The sequence below is a fragment of the Staurois parvus genome, unplaced genomic scaffold, assembly GCF_062004578.1.
Source record: "Staurois parvus isolate SC_StPar_1 unplaced genomic scaffold, SC_StPar_1.0 ptg000106l, whole genome shotgun sequence".
NCBI lineage: Eukaryota > Metazoa > Chordata > Amphibia > Anura > Ranidae > Staurois > Staurois parvus.
This window is the reverse complement of record NW_028317902.1, coordinates 8,204,458-8,228,509: the sequence shown is the minus strand read 5'-3', so window position 1 is coordinate 8,228,509 and position 24,052 is coordinate 8,204,458. Positions and strand designations below refer to the sequence as shown.

General features: G+C 40.0%; 1 protein-coding gene across 2 annotated transcripts in view; it reads right to left on the bottom strand.

The window, feature by feature from the left end:
- LOC149467572 (flavin-containing monooxygenase 5-like) overlaps positions 1-24,052 on the bottom strand; it is a 42,993-nt gene that overhangs the window by 3,864 nt on the left and 15,077 nt on the right. For both annotated transcript variants that reach the window (XM_089671540.1, XM_089671541.1), the window contains 5 exons: positions 22,481-22,643; positions 21,759-21,901; positions 13,589-13,788; positions 6,215-6,564; positions 3,888-3,960 (listed from right to left, as the gene is read on the bottom strand). In XM_089671540.1, the coding sequence (XP_089527666.1) occupies positions 3,888-3,960; positions 6,215-6,564; positions 13,589-13,788; positions 21,759-21,901; positions 22,481-22,643 (929 nt within the window). The remainder of the gene's footprint in view (positions 1-3,887; positions 3,961-6,214; positions 6,565-13,588; positions 13,789-21,758; positions 21,902-22,480; positions 22,644-24,052) is intronic.

Below are 24,052 nucleotides of genomic sequence, written 5' to 3'. Positions count from 1 at the left end.
CCTGGCTCTTTCTCCCTGCACAAGTATCCCCATAGCAAGCCGCTTTCTATGGGGGCACTCGTACAGGCTCGATCTTGAGCTGTGTTCTGTGTGTCTATTGACATGCAGAGCACTGCTCAGCTCCACCCCATGCCCCCCCACACTTTTTAGTCACTGGCTGCGATTGACAGCGGCCGGAGCCAATGGCTCCCACTGGTATCTCTGAGACAATGAGAAAGGTGAGAGCCGTTTCTCTCGTGTATAGCTCTGGATCAAAATTGGTCTTAGGTAAGTATAAGGGGTGAGGGTCCACAGATGTTTTTTAACCTTAATTCAGAGAATGGATATAGGTTAAAAAAAACCCTTCAGCCATTAGAACCACTTTTAACAAAAAACTGGGGAGCTTGGATAGAATGGGGAAGGATTGCCTCTTAATGATATTCTAAAGCAGTATTCTAAAGACTTCTATTGTTTCATGAACACAGGGCTTTATTCATAGTGTTCTGGAGCATGTATTGTCTATGTATCACCTTACATTGGACTTGGTTATATATCGTATGATACCTTTGTACTGACCCCTAGTGGTAATCTAGTATAAAAACAACTTGCAATGTAATGCTTGTAAAATTGTATAATCCAACCTACCTGTGTGTCTAGATTAGTTAGTTTAGTCCTTAACTAGACCTCTCCTCTCTTCTTCCTTAGTTATTATCCAGACTTCATCATGGACAGGGTGTAGAAGATCATTGTCCTCTTACACTTTGATATCACTGGACATCCATTTCTTGCATTTTACAAGTAAACCTGTGTTTGATTAAACTGCTGTGTCTTATTGGAGAGTTAAGCTGTCTGTGGAGAAGTACTGATTCAATAGGTGATCATGGCCACATGGACTAAGGTCTGTGGAAGGTATGTCAATGTATAAGACGGTGCGTGAAACAGAACACACAGAACCATCTAAGCTCCTGTGTGTATGAAACATGTAAATAGATCTCCTGTGCAATTGATTTTATGGATCAATAAAGAAGCCGATTTAGAATATGTCAGTGTGCTGTTTGGCTACTTGCACAATGATCTGTAACAAAAATGAGGCAAAATTGCATATGCATCAAAATCTTGTTTTTACCATGTTTGCAGTGCGTTTTTAACAGGACATGCGACTCAAAAAATGCACCAAAAACGCAAGGCAGATGTGTTTTTGCCATGTTTTCCATTTATTTCAATGGGGTGGTGCTTTTTGGTGTGTTTTTTACAGCACCAAACCTGCATCAAAAATGTAGCAAGCAGGATTTTAAAAAACACTTTTCTTCCACTTTTTTTAACGCAAAGGCAGAAGAAAAATGGATCAGCATGAAAGCAGCCCAACAGTGACTGCCACTAATGAACTGTGCGAGCAGGTGACCATGGCAGGCAAGCGTGGACTGACTTGAAATGACACCAAGGTTTAATGATACAGGTTGTCCTATTTTTCAGGTCCAGTTACCAATCTGGGAGCTCTGTTCCCAATAAAAAATGTTTTTGTTACTTGCACAATTCTACTGAAAATCTGTCTATCACAAACTATAAATGACCAGAAGTTTCTGCTTACTGGCAAAGTTATATCTCCACCATTTTAAAAAGATACTTCCAGGCTTCTCCTGCTTATACTTTTGGAGATAATGGGTGGAAGTTGTAATTATGTCACCTTTATATTTTGCATGTAGAGAGGCCTTATATTCTAGATTTTCCTTAGGGTAAGGAGTGCGTTGTATTGCTATATTAGTCACAGGTGTAGTTGTGTTATACATTGTTGTTTATTTCTGCCCTTATTTTTATGACTGTATGTTATTGTATTATAATTTTTTGATGTGCAGTCAATGTTTTGTACCTTTTCTATTAAACAAACCAAAAAAAATATTTATATATATATATTGTGTCAGTGTGGCGCTGTCACGATGTAGAAAAGTTATTTCACCCAGGATTCTCAACCAGGCAGGTTGAGGGGTTGATGTATTGCAGAGGAAACTGGCTTTTTGGTTTCCTCATTTATTCATTAAGTCCGTTTTGGGATCTGGAGCCTGGAGATTTCAAAGAGATCTGGGAGGGATGAAATCTCCAATCCTGGGACCAGGTTTTGGGAATGGCCATTACACTGTTTGCACAGGTGTGCATGGCTCTTTTGTAGAGTCAGGACCAGGATTCTGGGCTCCACCCTGGCAGATAGGAGTCAGGAGGGCTCCACCCTGGCAGACAGGAGGTCTCTGCCTTGGAGTCAGGAGGACTTCACCCAGGAGAGGTGGAAGCCAGACTAGCTGTGTGCTACTGACTAGCTGTGTGCTCGTGGCCAGCTGTGTGCAAGAGCCATATTTTGAAAAGAGTCTGTAGGAGACAGACATAAAACGTGTGAGCAAGCCAAGAGGCTGAGTTTTCATTTGCATGTGTTTGATGGTAAATACCCCTGCGTGGGAAGCTTTATGTGACGGGACATTTTCTTTAAATAAAAGTGGGCTAAAAAGACTTAAAAAAGGAAGCGAGTTGCTGTGTGCGTTTAACAAAGCTCTACCATTTGAAGCGAGTTCCCACAATATATATACAGTCAGGTCCATAAATATTGGGACATCGACACAATTCTAACATTTTTGGCTCTATACACCACCACAATGGATTTGAAATGAAACGAACAAGATGGGCTTTAACTGCAGACTGACAGCTTTAATTTGAGGGTATTTACATCCAAATCAGGTGAACGGTGTAGGAATTACAGCAGTTTGCATATGTGCCTCCCACTTGTTAAGGGACCAAAAGTAATGGGACAGAATAATAATCATAAATCAAACTTTCACTTTTTAATACTTGGTTGCAAATCCTTTGCAGTCAATTACAGCCTGAAATCTGGAACGCATAGACATCACCAGACGCTGGGTTTCATACCTGGTGATGCTCTGCCAGGACTCTCACTCTGGTACAAGTTGATCTTGGTCTCATCTGTCCATAGGATGTTGTTCCAGAACTGTGAAGGCTTTTTTAGATGTCGTTTGGCAAACTCTAATCTGGCCTTCCTGTTTTTGAGGCTCACCAATGGTTTACATCTTGTGGTGAACCCTCTGTATTCACTCTGGTGAAGTCTTCTCTTGATTGTTGACTTTGACACACATACATCTACCTCCTGGAGAGTGTTCTTGATCTGGCCAACTGTTGTGAAGGGTGTTTTCTTCACCAGGGAAAGAATTCTTCGGTCATCCACCACAGATGTTTTCCGTGGTCTTCCGGGTCTTTTGGTGTAGCTGAGCTCACCGATGCGTTCCTTCTTTTTAAGAATGTTCCAAATAGTTGTTTTGGCCACGCCTACTGTTTTTGCTATCTCTCTGATGGGTTTGTTTTGTTTTTTCAGCCTAATGATGGCTTGCTTCACTGATAGTGACAGCTCTTTGGATCTCATCTTGAGAGTTGACAGCAACAGATTCCAAATGCAAATAGCACACGTAAAATGAACTCTGGACCTTTTATCTGCTCATTGTAATTGGGATAATGAGGGAATAACACACACCTGGCCATGGAACAGCTGAGAAGCCAATTGTCCCATTACTTTTGGTCCCTTAACAAGTGAAAGGCACATATGCAAACTGTTGTAATTCCTACACCGTTCACCTGATTTGGATGTAAATACCCTCAAATTAAAGCTGACAGTCTGCAGTTAAAGCACATCTTGTTCGTTTCATTTCAAATCCATTGTGGAGGTGTATAGAGCCAAACATTTTAGAATTGTGTTGATGTCCCAATATTTATGGACCTGACTGTATGTATATATATATATATATATATATATATATATATATATTAGTAAGAGGTAATGGTCTAAAATTATCCCCAATGCATTTTTGTATTTTTTGATTCTGGTAATCTTATTCTAGCAGAATTTTCAAATTTACCGTCTTGCCATCTCTTCTTTCTTTTGTCTGATATCCTCCTTCATGGCACTAACTGAGGGCAGCTGTTTTTCTCCTTTGATTGAGGGGGCAAAAATAAAATACAGTAAGCAATTTGTGCTGAAATATATAATAGAACAATACTTGTAATGTTACTTTTTTCTGTAGCTTTGGATAGAGTAGGGACGGGTTAACACTGTCAAGGTTTTATTGCTGCCTTTGACCCTTTCTATATGTCCTAGTTATTACTGTCACAGGGACTTGACATGGAGGTAAATTCAAATTGTTATGCCATCAAATGAACAGGTAAAAGAGGGGAAGTCTCCCTATGTGTGTGAATGAACTAGAAGTGAACTGGACCCTTCAAGTTATTTCTTCCAGTGTAATTACAAGTACAGTCCTTTGCAGCAATTGGTTTACCTACCAATATTGGTAAGCTGCAATATATTACATTTTTGTTTTGGGGTTTAATACCACTTTAAGCTACCTGTAAAGACTAGATGGGGATATGTCCAGGTAGAATCCAACCACTGTAAAGAAAATAACTTTTTACAAGCATCTACTACATTCATATGGTTCAATACACATCGCCTGAATGTCTATGTCTATGTGTATGCTTATGGAAGAGACAGGAGAAACACTGTAATTGAGCCCCCATATTTCAGAGGGGAAAACAATCATCAATGGCGAGGAAAATCTAAACCAACTACTTGATTCTTCCTGCAAGTAGGGTTATATATGGCATGCTTGGTGAGATCATAGAGTGCTTATAGACATACATTCATTGCCTGACTTAAAGTGATACTAAAGGCAAAATTAAATAAATAAATAATAAATAAATAAAGTGTTATACTTACCTGCTTTGTGTAATGGCTTTGCAAAGAACATCCTCGATCTTCCTCTTCTTAGGTCCCCTGCTGGCACTCCTGGCTCCTCCCTAATGCCCCCATAGGAAGTCACTGACTATGGGGGTACTTGTGCATGCTCACTCCCATGCCCCATTGTGTGTGTCCATTGACACACAGAGCACAGCTCAGCCCTGCTTCCTCCTCAAAGGCTTCCACTGCTGTCCCTGAGTCAATGAGAAGGGAGAGAGCTGGGAGAGCAGCTGCTCTCATGCACATCACTGGATCAAGATTGGGCTCAGGTAATTATTGGGGGGGGGGGGTGTACCTTCATGCATAAAATGTATAAAGGTAAAAAAACCTTCAGCCTTTAGAAGCACTTTAAAGTGGAATTCCAGCTGAAAAAAAAAGTCAGCAGCTAGAAAAAGTGTAGGTGCTGACTTTTAAAATACAGCAGTTTACCTGTCCCTCGGTCCAGCTGTGTTTTCACCATGGATGGTTTCACCAGCTGTCTTCTCTCCCTGGTGCCGGCATCTTCAGTGTGTGCACCCGGCTGTGACAGCTTGGGTGCCCTCTGCGCATGCACGAGAAGCTCTGTGCTTTGTGAATGGCCTCGTAGTCTTCTGGAACCTGTCACGTGTCCCAGAAGACTACAGGGAGGGAGGGGAGGAGGACAACTTCCGCTTCTGATCGCCTAGGCAATCGCAGTGGAAGTGGGAGTGGGTACCTGTCAAATTTGGGTACCCGCTCCCTAAAGATGCCAATCCTTAATGGGGAGAGGGAGACAAAGGCTTAAAGTAGAACTTCCCCTTTTGGGTGGAGTTCCACTTTAAGCACTTTTAGTTAGAGACATGATACATTTTATTGTTAAACAATTAAATAAAATACAATAACTGAGTCCAGAACTGTAGCACTCTTTAGGAGCTCTCTCACAACATATTCTAAATTCACTGAAAGTGGATGGAGCTAGTGAGTGCTGAAATACGGAGTTTTATTATCTGATCTGCCGTGCTGTTGACATTAGAATCTTGCATATCCATGGATCTACATAAGCACAGCTGAGATAGCTGCAGAAGTGTAAGGAAAAATATATCTGTAATCAAGCACAGGAAAATACAAAAAAGATACTAAAGTTGGTGGTTGGAGTCACAGTAGTGTTCAGACATTTCAAAGGGCCTTTCACTGTAACACATTTACAAATAAAATATAATGACGGCTCCTTCCTAACAGAAGCTCAGTATATGCCAAGGAATCTAACATTGAATAATATTTTTTTACATTTTCCCACTAAGATTTTTAATACATGTGTACATACCAGTGAAGTTTGAGAAAATTGATACAGACATTCACAGGAACACATTTTTATAAGATATATTATAATGGCAATTCCCTTCTAGTAGAAGACCAATATATGGCAAGAAATCTAATGCTGAAAACAATTGTTTTTCATTCTCCCACTAAGATCTTTAATATATGGGTACTTACCAGCGAAGATCTTTGCAGCCAATCGACACTGAAGTTCCGAGATGGGCATGATGGCTCCAAGTGGTTGTATCAAACCAATGACAGCTAGAGTCTGTTTCTCCAGCTCAGGCAGAAAAGTATATTTATATAACGACACTTTGTTCTTTTCTACTTTAATCTCTTTGCAAAAAGGGAAACTGAAGCTATAGCCTGTTGCAAATATGACAGCATCAATGTTTTTTTCTACAGTCTCATCATCAAAAATGGCATCCGTTTCTGTAAACTTTGTCACGTTGCACTTTACCAGTACACTGCCTGCAATAATTCGGTTTGGAAGATCGTCATTCACCATTGGATGCTGGCTAAAAATCCTAAGAATAGGGAAAAAAGGTAATTAAAAATAATGTTTAAAATTTGTAGTTCTGTACTGGATGCAATCAAGTTGCCAACCTCTACACTGTCCTAGACCTAAGGACACACTCTGACTGTCATAAAGTGAGCTCTTATAGGTAACCAAAAATTTTAATAATTACAAATTATTTAACCCATTAATGCCAATGTATCACTTATGTGCAACATCACTTTAGTGGGCCTTCTTCCATGGCACTGAATACATGCACTGTGGCATTTATGCTGGAAGCACACTCCATAATGTGCTCCACATCACTCTGGTCAGAGTTCAGTGTATTAGCATTTAGATACAGAAATATAGTAACATCAAAGGGACACATAGTGTACATAATGAAACTGCAGAGACTGGACTACATCACCAGTGGTGCCTTGGCTCTGGACCTGATCTGCGGCTGATTAGCATAGTACGCAAAAGGCCTGAAAGTGCCAATATGCAGAAATCAGTGGCTGAAAGACACACATAGCTCTACTCATTCACTTATAAGAGAGACATCAGGGACAGACAAGAACCCCATGATCACAATTTAGGGTAACCCTGTGTCTGACAGAGCAGAGGGATCTAGATGCGTTAATTTCAAATTGAATTTCAAAGCATAGCACAAGCTATATGGTCTTACATATCAATTGAGACTTCAGAGATTGGGTAACACCAGAGGTCTTGCCATTTCTCTGGGCTCGGAAAGCACTCTAACTTAACACAGTACACAAACTGCCACCAGCAAAGCCTACTGTCTAAAGGTCACTTTCGAGGATAGACTGCAATCTTCAGTCCAGTGAGGTCTGCATACAGGCTTTAAAAATGTTGCTGAGGATTAGCCAGTCCAAGAAACTGCAGTATAGGGACCAGCTCAAACAGCATATTAAATGTCTTGACTGAATTAAAAGAAAACATCTGTTGAGAATTGAGTATACTGATCAAAGAAGCAAAATCATAAACATAATAAAAATCTAGAATTTTCCTCAGCAACGCTGAAGAAAAAGTGTTCCATCTCCTAGGACACTAGCAGAGGCATGAAAGTTGAATGCAGGGTAATACGAGGGCTCACTTAACTCTTCTGTTTACCATTGTCCAGACCTCCTGAAGGCAGCAGTATAACCCATATGTTCACAAATAATTAGGTGAAGAAACACATTTTAGTAGATTGATGGAGGGTTAGAACATCTGATGATGGTTTTATTACTGTCTAATCCTCCCTATGCCAGTGACAATCATACTCCACATTCCTTGTACAGTTGTCACAGGAACAGAAAGAGAGATAAATTCTTCATAAGGTCACTGAAGTGTGAAGTATATGCTTTACTGAGTACTTGTCTCTTGAACTATTGGGCACAATGACATTTTCACATAATTACTTTTTCAGTAGGCTCACCATACCTCAGAAATTGAAAAATTTCAGGGAAAGTCTACAATCCCATCCAACACATATCACAAGTTAGCCTGCAGTTTCTTGTTTGTGCTCTTACCTCCTTGCTGTTCCTGATCCCTTTCACATGTGTTTGTTTGTGCTCACCTATGGGCATCGTCTGCTGGTCTCTGGGTTTTTATTTTCTTCCCTCCCATCACTTCTTGGCCCGCCTCCTTGTTTGCCTGCCTATACAAGTCATGCTGAGTCTAGGCCACTTTGCCTGAGCAACTTCCTAGTTGTCGGAGCACCTGTGTGTTGCTATTGCCTGTATCCTGCATTGACTACTCATGTACCAACCCCAGCTTCGTTCTCTGACTGTGCTTGTTTTCCACCCATCCTAACCTCGGCTAGTCTATCGGATTTCCATTTGTCTCCTCCTATTGTACTCTGCTCCCGAAAGCGGTCTCCTCTTCCTCAGCTGGGCGTACCTGGGGGCCGCGACCTGGTCCCAGCTTGCTGCAAGTCCATCCCCACCATCAGGGGCTCTGGTGAAGAAGCAGGCTGGGGTTTAGACTCCGCGCCCTGGGGAACCCCAAGTTGACTATCTACAAGGGCTCACTACCACAGGTGCTGACAACACATGAATTTAATTGTTTCCTAAGTGTAAAACAATGAAACAAAATGGTTCTTTTTTTAAGAATGTTGTAGTTTTAAAGCATTAGCTGTATAATGTGTTATAAAAACACAGGACCTTGTAAATGTACCAAGCAATACTTAGCAGATTAGATATAACCAGAGATTGCATACCTACCATCAATGTGGCAATAATCCTAATCAGCATATATGGTATCAATATTCTTGAAAGATACAATCATGTTTTATTACAATTCCCAAGCAAACAAAACCAAACTATGAGTTTAAAGTCTTTTTAGCTATGAACTGTGTTAGTTACATTCAGAAACTCAGTATTAAAATGGAGTTAACTTGTTGTGTGTATATATATATATATATATATATATATATATATATTTTTTTTTTTTTTTTTTTTCTAAGTAGACAAGTAACAGAACTCATTGTGGAGTCTCCTGACCATGTACATTTTTATTTAGTTTATATAATTTGTTTCAGAGGCGGAAGTCATATAAAGATAAGCAACATGCTGCCTTTGTTTGGGGAACTTACTACTATCCATTAGACGTTTTAGCCAAGGCGGTGTTTTGAGGAACCTTTTGAGTTATTTCCTCTTCAAAGATACATGAAGTAGCAAAACACATAGGGAAATTTTATAAAGTAGATGACTGTCAGAAGCATGGGCCTCAAATCTATAGCAAGTGTTTGAACCTGGTGAGCTTATCATTTTTCAGAAATCCAAAAAGGGATCTGCAATGCTATATAGATATCTTGTGATGTGCTGTTCTAGTGGAGCTCTACTTTAGTACGTTTCATTTGCTGGTGTCAGGGACCATCACGACGCATGGGTCTGCAATGCGTAGGTGTCTGTCAAGACATGCAGGCAGCAGGGCACTAGGACCCAGGCGCACCCGTCACCTATGACGGAGCTGGGCAGGCACTAGGACCTAGGCTGCGTCTGTCAGGCGCAGGGCGGGCTACTTAAACCAGCCCTGCACAGATACAAGTTGCCGTATGGTCTGATCTTGTTCCTGTGATCTGATTCCTGACTGTTTCTGACCTTTGCTTGAACCTGACCTTGCTGATATTCTCCTGCCCTGACCCTCTGGCTTGTTGACTACTCTTCTGGATATCCCTTCTGATCTGAACTTCTGTTACCAGACCTGGCGAGTGACCTGATTCCTCTGTGCCTGCTGTCTTGTACCACGCTGTCCGCCCGTTACCGACCCGGCCCATATGACCACGCTATTGGTCAGCCATCCATCCGACCTGCACAGATTAGCTGCTACTCTCCAGACCTGTCTGCCTCGTCACACCAGGCTCTCCACCTGTCGTTACCTCTGGTGATTCCTCTACCTCAGGTGGGTGTACTCAGGGGCCGCGACCTGGTCACTGTCTGCTCCAAGCCCATCCCCACCATCAGGGGCTCTGGTGAACAAGCAGACTGGGGCTTAGACTCCGCGCCCTGGGGAATCCTGTCCTGTAGACTGCTAGAATACACCAAGTGGTCCATAGCAGCTGGTAACAAAATCTGAATTAAAACCAAAAATGTGAATTCAAAGTTTACAAAAAAAACTTTTTTTTTCCCACCCTCTACATCTCTTCCAACATTCTGCTAAATCTTTGTTTCAGTACTGCTCAGACCTGAAGAAGGGGACATTCCCCGAAAGCTTGTCCTCAAAATTGTATGTTAGTGCAAATAAAAAAAGTATCACGGACAGTACTCAATTGTACAAAAAAAACAAAAACACAATAAGCACAAAGGACATTAGGTACTCACACAGCTTCAATGATTGAAACAGGATTTATGAATAGAGGGGGCAGAACATTCAATAATTCGCCTCTCCTCCATTCATAGATTGTTTCATTATTAGAAGCTGTAGTATGGCCTCTAGAAATGAACGAGCTGGGCAGGAAATGTGGGCATAGTCAGGCACTTTTGATGAGCGCCTGGGACAGCTCCTCAGTTCTATTAACTCTCCACTGCACCTGAAGATTACGACAGCAGGGGTGGGGGAAGTACACTTTCTGGGGGCTATGTATTTTATTTGATATTTTATTCTATTTCTGACTTGTGTCCATAAAGGCTGAGATAGGAAGGCAGCACATATTCTTTTGGAGAATTTCAAATAGTTTATTTGTGAGACTCCTTTTCAGAAATGCCTTTGCTGTTTACTCATGCAGTGTATCCCTCAAAGTACACACACTGTCCTGCACATAGTAACAATTCTAAGTTTGCTTTTGTATAAGGAATATACTGTACACATTTTTGCACATGGTATCTATTCTAAATGCTCCATACCATACACAATAGGAAAAGGAATGCAATATAACACTTTAAGAATATATATTGTGGAGTTGAAGTTACGTGTGGCCACATCTACTCATTCCTCGACCAGGAGTCAAGCACCATTGACTGCATTATCATTTACTTTCTGTCCCATAGCCAAAGCAGAAAACTGAGAGAATAATTCCTTCAAAGTGAGAGAATCCCTGGGTCACCAGCACTAGTGTTCCTATTGATTTCCCTTATATTTCTGTTTTGGTGACAACCCAAATTTTGGGATTTTATTTCCTTTTCATAAAGGTCACCTACGGTTTTTGCACTTTAAAGTGATTGTAAACGTTATATTGAATTAAAAAAAAACATACTTACCTGCTCTGTGCAATGGTATTGCACAGAGCAGCCCCAGTCATCCTCTTCTCGGGTCCCCCACCAGAGCTCCTTCCCCCCACTGAGTGCCCAAATAGAAAGCCTATTGATATGGGGACACTTGTGCATGCTCACTCCCGAGCCAGCTCTATGTGTCAATCCTGAAATGCTGTGATTGGAGGCAGTGGCCAATGGCTTCCGCTGCTGTGTCTAAGCCAATGTGGAGGGAGAGAGCCTCTTGTGGGATCGGAATTGGGCTCAGGTAAGTATAAGGGGGGCCTGGGGGGAGCTGCATACCTAAGGTTTTTTACCTTAAAGGATAAGTTCACCTTTGGGAACATGTTACATGTTCCACCCATTTTTAGAGTGGAACATGTAACATGTTCCTGATCCTGCAGCCCCCGCCCACAGCCCCCCTATGACAGAAGTATGAGGAGAAGTTCCCTGTACTAGCTTTCACATTTCAAAAACAGCACGGCGGAACGGGACTCTGTCCACACGGCCGCATCATTCATTCACAGTCCTCTGTGATTGAATGGGCTACAGGTTCCGACTGCCTTAGCTGTCCGCTTGTTGTCCTCAATTAACTAATACGGCGCTGAGAGCACTGTGGTAGTTCATTGATTCTTCCTGTCAGAAGTATCGGCTTGCTCATATGAGATGTATGAACAAGCAGATACATTTACAGTCTGTTGATCGCTGGTGCAATGCTTTAGAGGCTCTTCACACAAAAAATAATAAATGCACATTTTTTCACTGTAAAAAAATGTGCATTTATTATTTTTTTGGAAAGATGAGCTTATCCTTTAAAGCAGAGAAAGCTTTAAGGTAAAAAAATCTTCAGACTTTAGAACCACTTTAACTTATTTTACTCACTCAGAAACTTTCTATTTGCTCAATTGCTATAATTTTTCATCCAGCAATAATTTCTACTCATAAATACCCAGTAACTACATTCCTGTGGTTGGGATCCTTATCTTATAAATTTGCTTATATTAATGCCGTAAAGGTGCTTGGCTCTAAACCTGAAGAAATTCAGCTTCTCTCACACAAGATGCAATATGAATATAGTTTTACTAGCAACTTAAAGCATAACTTTTTTAGTTTTTTTTTTACTTTAGTTTTGTCTGGTTATCCTTTTATACTTTTCCCTGTGAAAGGTGTTTTTGCTTTATTTGCACACGTTTAAATAATAATTTTAGGCCTGAAGATTAGTTAAAATGCTTTAAAAGCTCCAACAGGTCAACAGTTTAGAAGCCTGGACTTACTGGTCTCACTATGATATGTACAGTGATATGTAACATATGTAGTGTAAGCAGGGGCGGACTGACAAATTATGGGGCCCCCGGGCAATAGGGGATCATGAGGCCCCTGTGTCCTTGCCCAAACTCAAAATATCCTATGAAAAAGGTACCAGGGGCATCTCATGGGGTCCCCTACTGACCCCGGGCCCTCAGGCAGCGCCCGAGTTTCCAAATGATCAGTCCGTCCCTGAGTGTAAGCGATATTTCAGATGTTGGTGCCCCCGATGTGTGTTTACAGGCAAATGTGCATGCACATTGGGGTGGGGCAGGCTCAACATTTTTGGGGAGTTTTTATATCCTTGAGTGTAACTTTAATTTTTTTATATTTCTTTTTCACTGAAACTTTGTTTACTTCACATTGGGGACAAAAAAGTCCCCTATGTGATAAATTATTGTTGTGAGAGGTTCTCTTTAATGGAAAATCAGTTGCCATTTAGACCCCTGGTATCTCACCCACAGATTGCAGATATTGGCAGCAGGAAAAAAGGTTAAATATGATGCATTCTGTCAAAAAAATAATTCCGCATTATCTATAGGTGTTACAAAGGATGCTCCTCTGATTTAGATTACAGGCACATTTTCCTCTCTTCATCTCCATTACATGGGGTGGTAGATAAATTTGAAGTTTACAGACCATAGCCTGAAAGGAAAATATCATTTTCTGTGCTTTCAGTTCAATCCACTAGAACTTACAAGGGCACCACAATGCTATTGTCCATGTATGGAGCCATATTAGGTCAATGATGTGACCAGCATTCTCACCTCTTAGTTAAATACTGCTGCAAGGAGGGAAATTCCCAGGTTGCAGCTGAATGGCCTGGGAGCCTGCTATCATTTGATAGGTTCCCAAGGGTTCAAGATGATATGACTTCGGCCTGATCCTTAGCTCATTATTATCCTTGAATCACAGTTTTTATTTTTCACAGCTAGTATCCATGAGATATCCCTGGAGAAAAACAGCTTATTGACTAATGTGGAGTAAGACAAACATTTAAATATTGTTTTGTAAAGCCAGAACAGGCTCCCCAATTCAGTTAGCTGAAGAACGTACCTGTGCTTAGGTTTCAAGCCAAAATTTGCATGGTCAAATCTCCTATTGACTTTGGCTTCTCCAACATAGTTCAACAGAGAAGTTGGTATGGAATGTTTCAATGTATTTAGGAAGCGAGTAATATTTAACATGTCCACTGGATAGCCATAATCAGAGACACGATTTAGAATCCAAGAACCTCTCCTGGTACTGAGAAACACCTGAAAAAATACAGATGGAAATGTGACAAAAGGTTTGGCATGTACAACTGTCAACATACAAAGAACACTAAAAGATAGGTCTTATCTGGAAACAGCAAAAACATGACTGTAACCTATAAATTTGTAGAAGCAAACTTTGGTATTCAGATGTAATATTACATGGAAAACTGTGCTCTCTGGAAGTAGTACTGTCTACACATACATAGTTTATAGATGTATTAAATGGAGCCTGCTGCTTCCTCAAGATATCAAGGTTTGTAGCAGCCTACAATGCTGATTAGACAAATGTATCTACCCAACAGCAAAATGTTTACCTGTAAAAGCTCAAGATCTTAAATAGGGTTTAATTATCTGTCTGAGTTATGGTATATTTGCATATAATAATCTAGCATATAAATAATAAATAAATAATTTTAAAAGAGATAAACCAATCTCATATCATATGTGGGAAAAACATGAAGAAAGGAGAGCTAAATGCTTCTGGGGTGCTTTTAAAATTGGTCCCCAGAAAAGAAAGCTTGGATGCACAACTTCTGAGAAAGGAAGCAAAATGTATATTTACTTTGGATTTAAAAATTCCCAAAAAAAGTAAATTATCTGTTTGCACTTAACTTGTTAAAAACACACCTATACTGTTATTTTGTATGTTTACAATCCTTTTAATATTTATATGGATCCTTCCCCACAATTTAAAAATGTCATCAATAACATTCCCCCAATGATATACAGGCTGTATATTGAACCATATCCTCACTAAACACAATATTTCCTCCCTACGACGCAAGACACGGCTTTGCAAAGGTGGGCCACAGCAGGTTCCCATTGCTGTGCTTCTTTTTTTGCCTATAAACCATATCATTAACGAGGAAAAAAATGTACAAAACTTAACCAATGTAACACCAACTCCAAACGTTTCTGAAAATAAATTCCTCTTTTAATAAGGCAAGAAGTTCAGGCATCTAAACTGAGGTCATGTTCAATGTTACAGTATGATGCTTAAACATCAACTTTTGCCAAGAGAGTATTCTTTAAAACAGGCAAGTCATTTAACTGCTTCAACATATTTTCTGAAAGACTTTGAGTTTTCAGAAAATTGGACTGTCTGGAGGGGTTTCCTGATCTTTATGCAACTTGAGCTAAGCATAAAATATTGCAATTTTTGGCTTCTGAATTAGTATGGATATAAATTCAACTTTCAATGTCAGTTTACATTCTAGAGCTTTTTTTTAAATTATTAACCGGTTGTTTTTATGTATTTTACTATAAAATAGATTTTTTAGAATTTTATAATTTCTAATGTGTTGTAAAATTGTTAAACGAATGGACAGATATTTCTTTCTATCCATTACAATGATACTGTATTTATACCTTTATCTACAGGCTTAATTATAATTTTAGCTAGGGCAGTTCAGCAAATGGATGTTTCCTGGTTTACCTTCCCTCAACCTGGTGGCACATGCCATGGGGGGCCCAGGCCTGGGAAACATGGCAGGAAGGGACCTGTGGAAGTGACCCAGCGGCTGTACAGTTGCCAGATCACTTCCATTTGAAAGCCATCTGAAAGCTGACGGATTGTCATATTTACATGAACCTCCAGCTGCTATAGTAGCCAGGAGTGTGCTAAAAACCCTATGCAGCTGCCGATGTATGACATATATTGGTGGAAGCAGATAGGTTAAAGAAACTCCATCCTAGCCTCTGGCGCCTGAGCAAGCTCCCTCCAGTGGCTCCAGTGGCCTTCAGTGGTCTGTGTTCACCTTGGACAGACATCCCATGTACCCACCTTGGCTTTCATTCTGAGATTCACTTGTCTGCCCCCTGCCCTGACCCTTGGCCTGTTTCCTGGATTTTATTTATCTTCACTACCCATTTTTGTGTCTGCCAGTACTCTGAAACGCTTCCACACTCATCATCTCTGGCTTGCATAGATTAGTCTTGACATGCTAAAGAAGAGTTAAGCAGGGAGTCAAAACCTCATACCAGCAGGCAGTGATATACATCTCCACATCAGAAGCTCTGGTGATAACCTGTTAGTGCTTAGATTCTGTACTCAGGGGATCTCAAGTCCTTCTGAAATCTTATGATCTCAGACTTGGTTAAGAAGGCTTCTGTCCCAGTTGTCTCTTTCTTTTTGTAGAGGTTCAAGTAATTTCACGGTCATAAATTTTTCTACTGTTAACCTATTGATGCATTCTATGTTTTTTGGTAATGACAAATTCCTAACAAATACGTTTAGATATTTAATCCAATCAAATAAAATGAAGCTAGACATTGGAGCAAAAGTGAGTCCCTTCTCAAAAGCTTTTATATATTGTTTATTAAGAATCATTAAAGATATATTGGAGATTTTCATTTTATTTGAATCATTGACATTTACAGTATATCTGGTACTTATATTCACTGAATTTCACAAGACAGAATTGTTTTACTTTTTAGAGTGTCTCCCCCTCTTTGGTTCTGTATATTCACATTGATCTCCATTTCTTAAGTCCTTTAGGTAGGGTTTCCCTACCTCCTACCTTTGAGATTTTAAAAAAATCTTCAGAGGTAGTATAATTTCCATTACCAGGATTTCCTGGAAAATCATTTCCATAATTTTCTCTTTGCTGATATGGGTGTATATTTCTCCTTAATCTTCCTGTTTCCCTTGCTTTATTGTTTCAAAAATTATTGGATCTATCAACTTGTTCATCATTACTAGAATTGTCTCTTTCATTTGAAATCAATTTTTCAGATTTGTCAAAATATTGTACCCCAGTGCCTTCTACCTGACCATGTGTATACTTTCTTAAAATCATTTAAATCCCTTTTTATGTTTCCATTATTTGATCCTATTCTTGTGATTTTTCTAAGCAGTTTGGGGATTTCTTCCATCTGCATGTGCTTTAACCACATAAGGACCGCCCACAGTGCATTTACAGGGCAAAATATATATATATGTGATTCGCACTCACGCAGTTTTCGTGACCCGCAGGTGCCTCGATTTGATCCTCGAGGGATTAATCATCTGATTTTGGCCATTGCTGTCCGGCCCAAGTCGGATGATCGATTCCTGTCCTATCCTGTCCTGTGTTGACATTTACACAGGACAGGAAGTGGTGAAAACTTCTCTCTCTGTGCACACTCCATCCCAGAGAGAAAAGAATAAACAAAATGTAACTAAAAGCACTATACAATTACAGTTAGAACACTCTAGGACACATTTAACCCCTTGATTGTCCCCCAGTTAACTCCTTCACTGCCCTGTCACCAGTATCATTAGTACGGTGTACAGATTTTTTGCTGATCACTGTATTACTGTCACTGGCGACTTCAGATAGCGCTAGCGTCAGTTAGCGCCCCTCCCAGATAGCGTCAGATTGCCCATTAGTACACCAGTAATCACATTTAACCCCTTGACTGCCAGGAACATGCTCACATACACACTAAACCTCCATTGATAGTATAGTGTCTGAAGGGATCAATATATTTGCTTAGATCAGCAATATACCAGCATTCATATTAGTATAGCGTACCCAAAATTGCAGCGTTAGTGGGATCAGCACCTATGTTGATCCATTACGCTTACCCCCCCCCCCCCTTCTCTCTCAACAAGTGCAGTGTTAGTAGGTCACTGTCACTTGATACATTGCACACAAAAATAAAAAAATAAAAAGCGCACAGGTGATCAAATACTACTGACAAAAACCTCTATCTGTGTGAAAAGGACATACATTTTATTTATGTACAGCACTGCATGACCGTGCAAATTGTCAGTTAAAATAGTGCAGCGATGTATAGCAAAAAATGGCGGAAATTACAGTATCTATACCATAGTTTGTAGATGCTATAACTTTCACACAAAGCAATCAATATACACTTATTGGGATTTTTTTTTTACCAAAAACATGTAGCAGAATACATTTTTGGCCTAAATTTATGACTAACTTTGAGTATACTATACATTTTTTATAGCCGAAAGTAAAAAATATTGTTTTTTTTCTAAATTTTCGTTCTTTTTTTGTTTATAGCACAAAAATAAAAAGTGCACAGGTGATCAAATACCACTGAAAGAAAGCTCTGTTTGTGTGAAAAGAAGGACGAAAATATTATTTATGTACAGCATTGCATGATTGCGCAATTGTCAATTAAACAAGTGCAGAGATACAAAACAGCATGTCCATGCTGACAGGAGAGAGATCTGTGTTGTTTACACACAGGTCTCTCCTCTGTCAGCTTTACCCGACAATTGCTGAGTGCCTGCCGGGCATTGGCAGCCGAGACCCGGTGATTGACATCCCTAGCTGCCAATAGCAGCGCGGCTAGGGCGGGGCACACCCCCTACTCGGAAATGCAAATCATGTATATATACGTGATTTTGCGTAGCCCTGCTGCCCTATATCAGTACTTCTACTATAGGGTGGCTGGAAAGTGGTTAAAAGACAAGTACACCAAACTATATATCAGTTAGATTCAATCATTCAGTTGTAGCCTTAAAAAAATATTCTCCTTTCTGCTGTTCCCCAGAGATTTCATGGCTACATGCAGCTATGGCCTGGTGACAATAATGTAGTAATCAGTTCCAGGTAGACTTATACTTAATATGTCATTAAGCCCAGACTATGAAATACCCTCATTACATGCTATATACCAGAGAGTGCATACTCAAAAAGTGAAATATACTTGGTTGATGCTGCCTTCAGCTGTCCCTCCCCCAGGGGCGGACTGACCATTTGGAAACTCAGGCACTGCCCAAGGGCCCGGGGTCAGTAGGGGGCCCCATGAGATGCCCCTGGTACCTTTTTCATAGGCTTTTTTGAGTTTGGGCAAGAACACAAGGACCCCATGATCCCCTATTGAGGTCCCGGGGTCAGTAGGGGGCCCCATGAGATGCCCCTGGTACCTTTTTCATAGGTATTTTTGAGTTTGGGAAAGGACACAGGGGCCCCATGATCCCCTATTGTCTGGGGGCCCCATGAGTTGTCAGTCCGCCCTTGCCCTCCCCTATGCAGTCTGAGAATGTGTAGACCAGCTGGTGTCCTCTACTGAGCATGCTCCAGTTTCAGATCATTTCTAAGCTCATTTCCTTCTTTATATTTATATATATTTATATATATATATATATATATATATATATATATATATACACACACATACACACAGTGGGGCACCAATTGTGCAAGTTTTCCCACTTAAAAAGATGAGAGATGCCTGTAATTGGCATCATAGGTAGACCTCAACTATGAGAGACAAAACGAGAAAAAAAAATCCAGACAATCACATTGGCTGATTTGGAAAGAATTTATTTGCAAATTATGGTGGAAAATAAGTATTTGGTCAATATCAAAAGTTCATCTCAATACTTTGTTATATATCCTTTGTTGGCAATGACAGAGGTCAAACGTTTCCTGTAAGTCTTCACAAGGTTGGCACACACTGTTGCTGGTATGTTGGCCCATTCCTCCAAGCAGATCTCCTCTAGAGCAGTGATGTTTTGGGGCTGTCGCTGGGCAATACAGACTTTCAACTCCCTCCAAAGGTTTTCTATGGAGTTGAGATCTGGAGACTGGCTAGGCCACTCCAGGAACTTGAAATGCTTCTTACGAAGCCACTCCTTCGTTGCCCAGGTGGTATGTTTGGGATCATTGTCATGTTGGAAGACCCTGCCACGTTTCATCTTCAATGCCCTTGCTGATGGAAGGAGGTTTTCACTCAAAATCTCACAATACATGGCCCCATTCATTCTGTCCTGTACATGGATCAGTCGTCCAGGTCCCTTTGTGGAGAAACAGCCCCAAAGCATGATGTTGCCACCCCCATGCTTCACAGTAGGTATGGTGCTCTTTGGATGCAACTCAGCATTCTCTCTCCTCCAAACACGGCGAGTTGTGTTTCTACCAAACAGTTCTATTTTGGTTTCATCTGACCATATGACATTCTCCCAATCCTCTTCTGGATCATCCAAATGCTCTCTAGCAAACTTCAGATGGGCCCGGACATGTACTGGCTTAAGCAGGGGGACACGTCTGGCACTGCAGGATCTGAGTCCCTGGCGGCGTAGTGTGTTACTGATGGTAGCCTTTGTTACGTTGGTCCCAGCTCTCTGCAGGTCATTCACTAGGTCCCCCCGTGTGGTCCTGGGATTTTTGCTCACTGTTATTGTGATCATTTTGACCCCACGGGGTGAGATCTTGCGTGGAGCCCCAGATCGAAAGAGAGATTATCAGTGGTCTTGTATGTCTTCCATTTTCTAATTATTGCTCCCACAGTTGATTTGTTCACACCAAGCTGCTTGCCTATTGCAGATTCAGTCTTCCCAGCCTGGTGCAGGTCTACAATTTTGTTTCTGGTGTCCTTCAACAGCTCTTTGGTCTTCACCATAGTGGAGTTGGGAGTGTGACTGTTTGAGGTTGTGGACAGGTGTCTTTTATACTGATAACAAGTTCAACCAGGTGCCATTGATACAGGTAATGAGTGCAGGACAGAGGAGCCTCTTAAAGAAGAAGGTACAGGTCTGTGAGAGCCAGAAATTCTGCTTGTTTGTAGGTGACCAAATACTTATTTTCCACCATAATTTGCAAATAAATTCTTTCCAAATCAGCCAATGTGATTGTCTGGATTTTTTTTCTCATTTTGTCTCTCTTAGTTGAGGGCTACCTATGATGCCAATTACAGGCCTCTCTCATCTTTTTAAGTGGGAGAACTTGCACAATTGGTGGCTAACTAAATACTTTTTTGCTCCACTGTATATATATACATATATATATATATGCCATGTGACTATAGAGGCACACATGTGGGCATATACACAGTGGTAAATGACACTTGCCTCTCTCCCTCCTCCTCATTCTAAACACTATCAGGGTGGGATATGATTTGTTGATCAAATGTAATTACTAATACCTGTACATTAAAAAAAGAGTATTGGATGCGGATGCCATCTGCACCATCTAGACAAAATGAAAGCTAGTGTCAATCACCTTTTGACTCCGCCTACACTATACTAATGCACAAAAATGCACATTTGTTGTCCAATAAAGATTTATAGGGAGCTGTAAAGCAATTTTTTTCAATATTTATAAATTATTTTGCATTGCTCATCTGAAACATTTTTTTTGAAGTAATATCACCGATGCAGCACCAGTGCAGACACAGACTCATACTGTAGAGTATATATCAAAAGCCCCTCCTAAAGAGCTTTCACTGCAGATGACAAAGAACAGGGAAAGTTCATGTGACCACACAACAGCGCTGCAGGAATAAGGTACTTGATATATACGATGTATGTGAATGAATTATGGCAATTAATACTTCTCTGTTTAGTATCACTTTTTTGCTAAACTCCAATCAGTTAATAAAAATCCCATTCTGGTAGTTTACCTGCCTCCCAATCCCTGGAAAGTAATTCTCTACTGCATGTTTAGCCTATGGGGCAGTGATTAGACAGACGTACTTACCTTATTCCTTGCTCCTGTAAGTTTCCCCTCTGCTGGAAATCTGCTCCTTGCTGTTGGTTGTGTAGTTGCCTCCTTGCTAATATCATCATATACAATGCAGGATCAGAAATCCTAAAATGTATGTTAGAAGGTTGAGGACAAACGCAGCAGAAGAGGAAGAGCAGAGCAGTAGCTGATAGGGGAACGAGGAATACATTAAACATTTATCTTTGTTGTATCTGCTTAGACTATTGAGTATTAGAGGCCTACTATCTTGTGGGGGGAAAGGGGGTGGGCTTCCATAAAAGGATTTTTAAAATGTACAGTTTTAAAATAAACTTTTGCAAAAAGAATCAGGGAGTCTGTCGTTGTTGGCCTCATTCTGAAGATACTTATTGCCTGGCTATTAGGATGACTCACTTGCATCAATATTTTGAATCACAGACCCAAAGCACATATGCATTTCAAAAAAATCAGTGTAAAGTCCGAAGTCTTTGTTTGCATATTCATTTCAGGTCAAGGGCACAAAGTCATTGCAAGTGCATTCGATCATACCTGAGATGCTGTCCTGCTGAGCTCCACAGCGATATCTCCACCAGAGTTTCCAATGCCAATTACAATCACTCTTTTACCTGAAAATTCTTCAGGGTTCTTATAATCCCGACTGTGAAGGTAGCGTCCTTTAAAATTTTGTATACCTGTCACAGATAGATACAGATGGATATACATTATTGTTTTACAGCTTCATACAAATCCCAAAAAAGTTAGTTGAATAGTCATAAAGCTTTTTTTTTTACTTTTAATTAGAAATAACTGCTCTGTGTTCACTAAACGTACAGTATGGCATTCTTAGTTTTCTAAAAGCTTTCATCAAATGAACCAAATTTCACTATATGTAATGTTGAAAGCATTTTCCCAGCATTGTAAGGTTATTTGTTCTGGTAGGATTTTTTCCCAATTGGTAAGAAAAGTAGTTTGTACCAATCACATTTTAGATTACTAATGCAGTTATGCCAGGTGATATGGGTTATTGAATTTCACACTTTACTGCTTCTATTTACTGTAACATTAAATAAACATGGTCATTTGGTATTTATACCATCAACATATTTAATAGGCAGTTTGATTAAATCAGAGATTTTTGAATACCTAAAAGAAGGTAATTTTCAGCAACTAATTTATAAATTGCAACATAATATGCCCTTACAATGGAGAATAAAGTTGCATTAGAAACTACTTTCAGCAGCACAAGACTTGCAATAAAATAATGAACTGACCTGGAAATGAATCCAGAGGAAGATGGGCATCTGTATGATGGCCGCTACAAACAAATACGGCATCAAAGATGGCTGCCTCCTGCTTGCCATCTTTTTCAGTTGTGACCTCCCACTGTCCAGTTGTAGCAAAGTCTGGCCGTTTTGTGACACTTGCCACGCTGGTCTGAAATTGTAATGCAACACTGTTAATTAAAAATTACTAATTCATGACTTCACTTAAAGCCAAAGTTCATCTTTTGAAAAAAAAATAAAGGCATATTCTGTGCATGTGACCTAGGGTGTCTTTACAAAATATTACAAAACGGATCCTTTACTTATTTAGTAGGTCATCTTTGGCCCATTTTTGATGCTTTGGGGTTTATTTATTAAAGCTGAAGAGTGCAAAATCAGGTGCACTTCTGCATAGAAACCAATTAGCTTTCAGGTTTTATTGCCAAAGCTTGAATTAAATAAATAAAAAATAAATTGAACAAGCTGGAGTTACAGTAGAAGCTGATGGCTACCATGCACAGCTGCACCAGATTCTGAGAGAACCAGCTTTAGTAAATCGCTCCCTTTGTTACATAGGGCTCTGTTATTTTACAAATATTTAATATTTATCAGTAAGTATTTTATGTGTACCACATGCTATTCCTTTTCTGTGGTTTTATTCCCAGACTATTTTGAATTATTCTCAATTACCTTTCTTTTTAGCTAAAGTATGCTGTTTCCAGGCCATATATGTGTAATATAATTATAATTAAATAGTCGCCTCTTTTAACCTTTAGTATATTGTTAGAAAAGAACATCTCAGGGCTAGTTCACATTACATGCAGTCCAGTGCATTTTTTTCTGCATCAAAAATGCATGCACAGTGTTTTCAATGTATTCCAATGGTCCTAGTTCACACTAGTACAGTCAGTTTCTGGTGCTGAAAAAAAAGTAGAATATGATGCATTTTTTCTGCACGGAACTGTACTGGAACAGAGAAAATGACATCAAAACTGCCCCGGAACAAAGTGTGGTGTGAACTGTATGCAAAAACGTATCTGGAATGCATCTGGAGTGCGTATTTGTGGTGTGAACTGGCCCTCAAGACTTCCAAAAGATAAGGAGCTGGTAAGAAAACTGGACTTTCTTGTTCAATATGTTTATTTGGTTATTTGTTTACAGCCATAGTAGACCACTTGGATTACAAATAAGGTAGTCAGTATTCCGGTTAACAAATCAGATTACACAAAGTATGTGAGAACAAACATAACCAAAAACAGAATAATGATCAGTAGAAGACAAAGGATACAGACATTAGTTAACTACAGTAACATAAACAAGCAGACAAGAGGATCCCACTTGAGAGTATAGAAGTTTGCCAAGGGCGTGGAGCATTAATATGTGGTTAAACAAATTAAAATGCTAATAAAACTAAAGAATGGCTAGCTGGGAAAGAAAACCGGTCTTTCAAATACAGCATTACAATATTGTTCTACTGCACTCAGCATAAATAGGGTCATGCACCAATTCACAAAAAGAACATTGGGGAACTGGAGAAAATACAGAGAAGGGCAACCAAACTGATACGAGGTATGGAGGAGC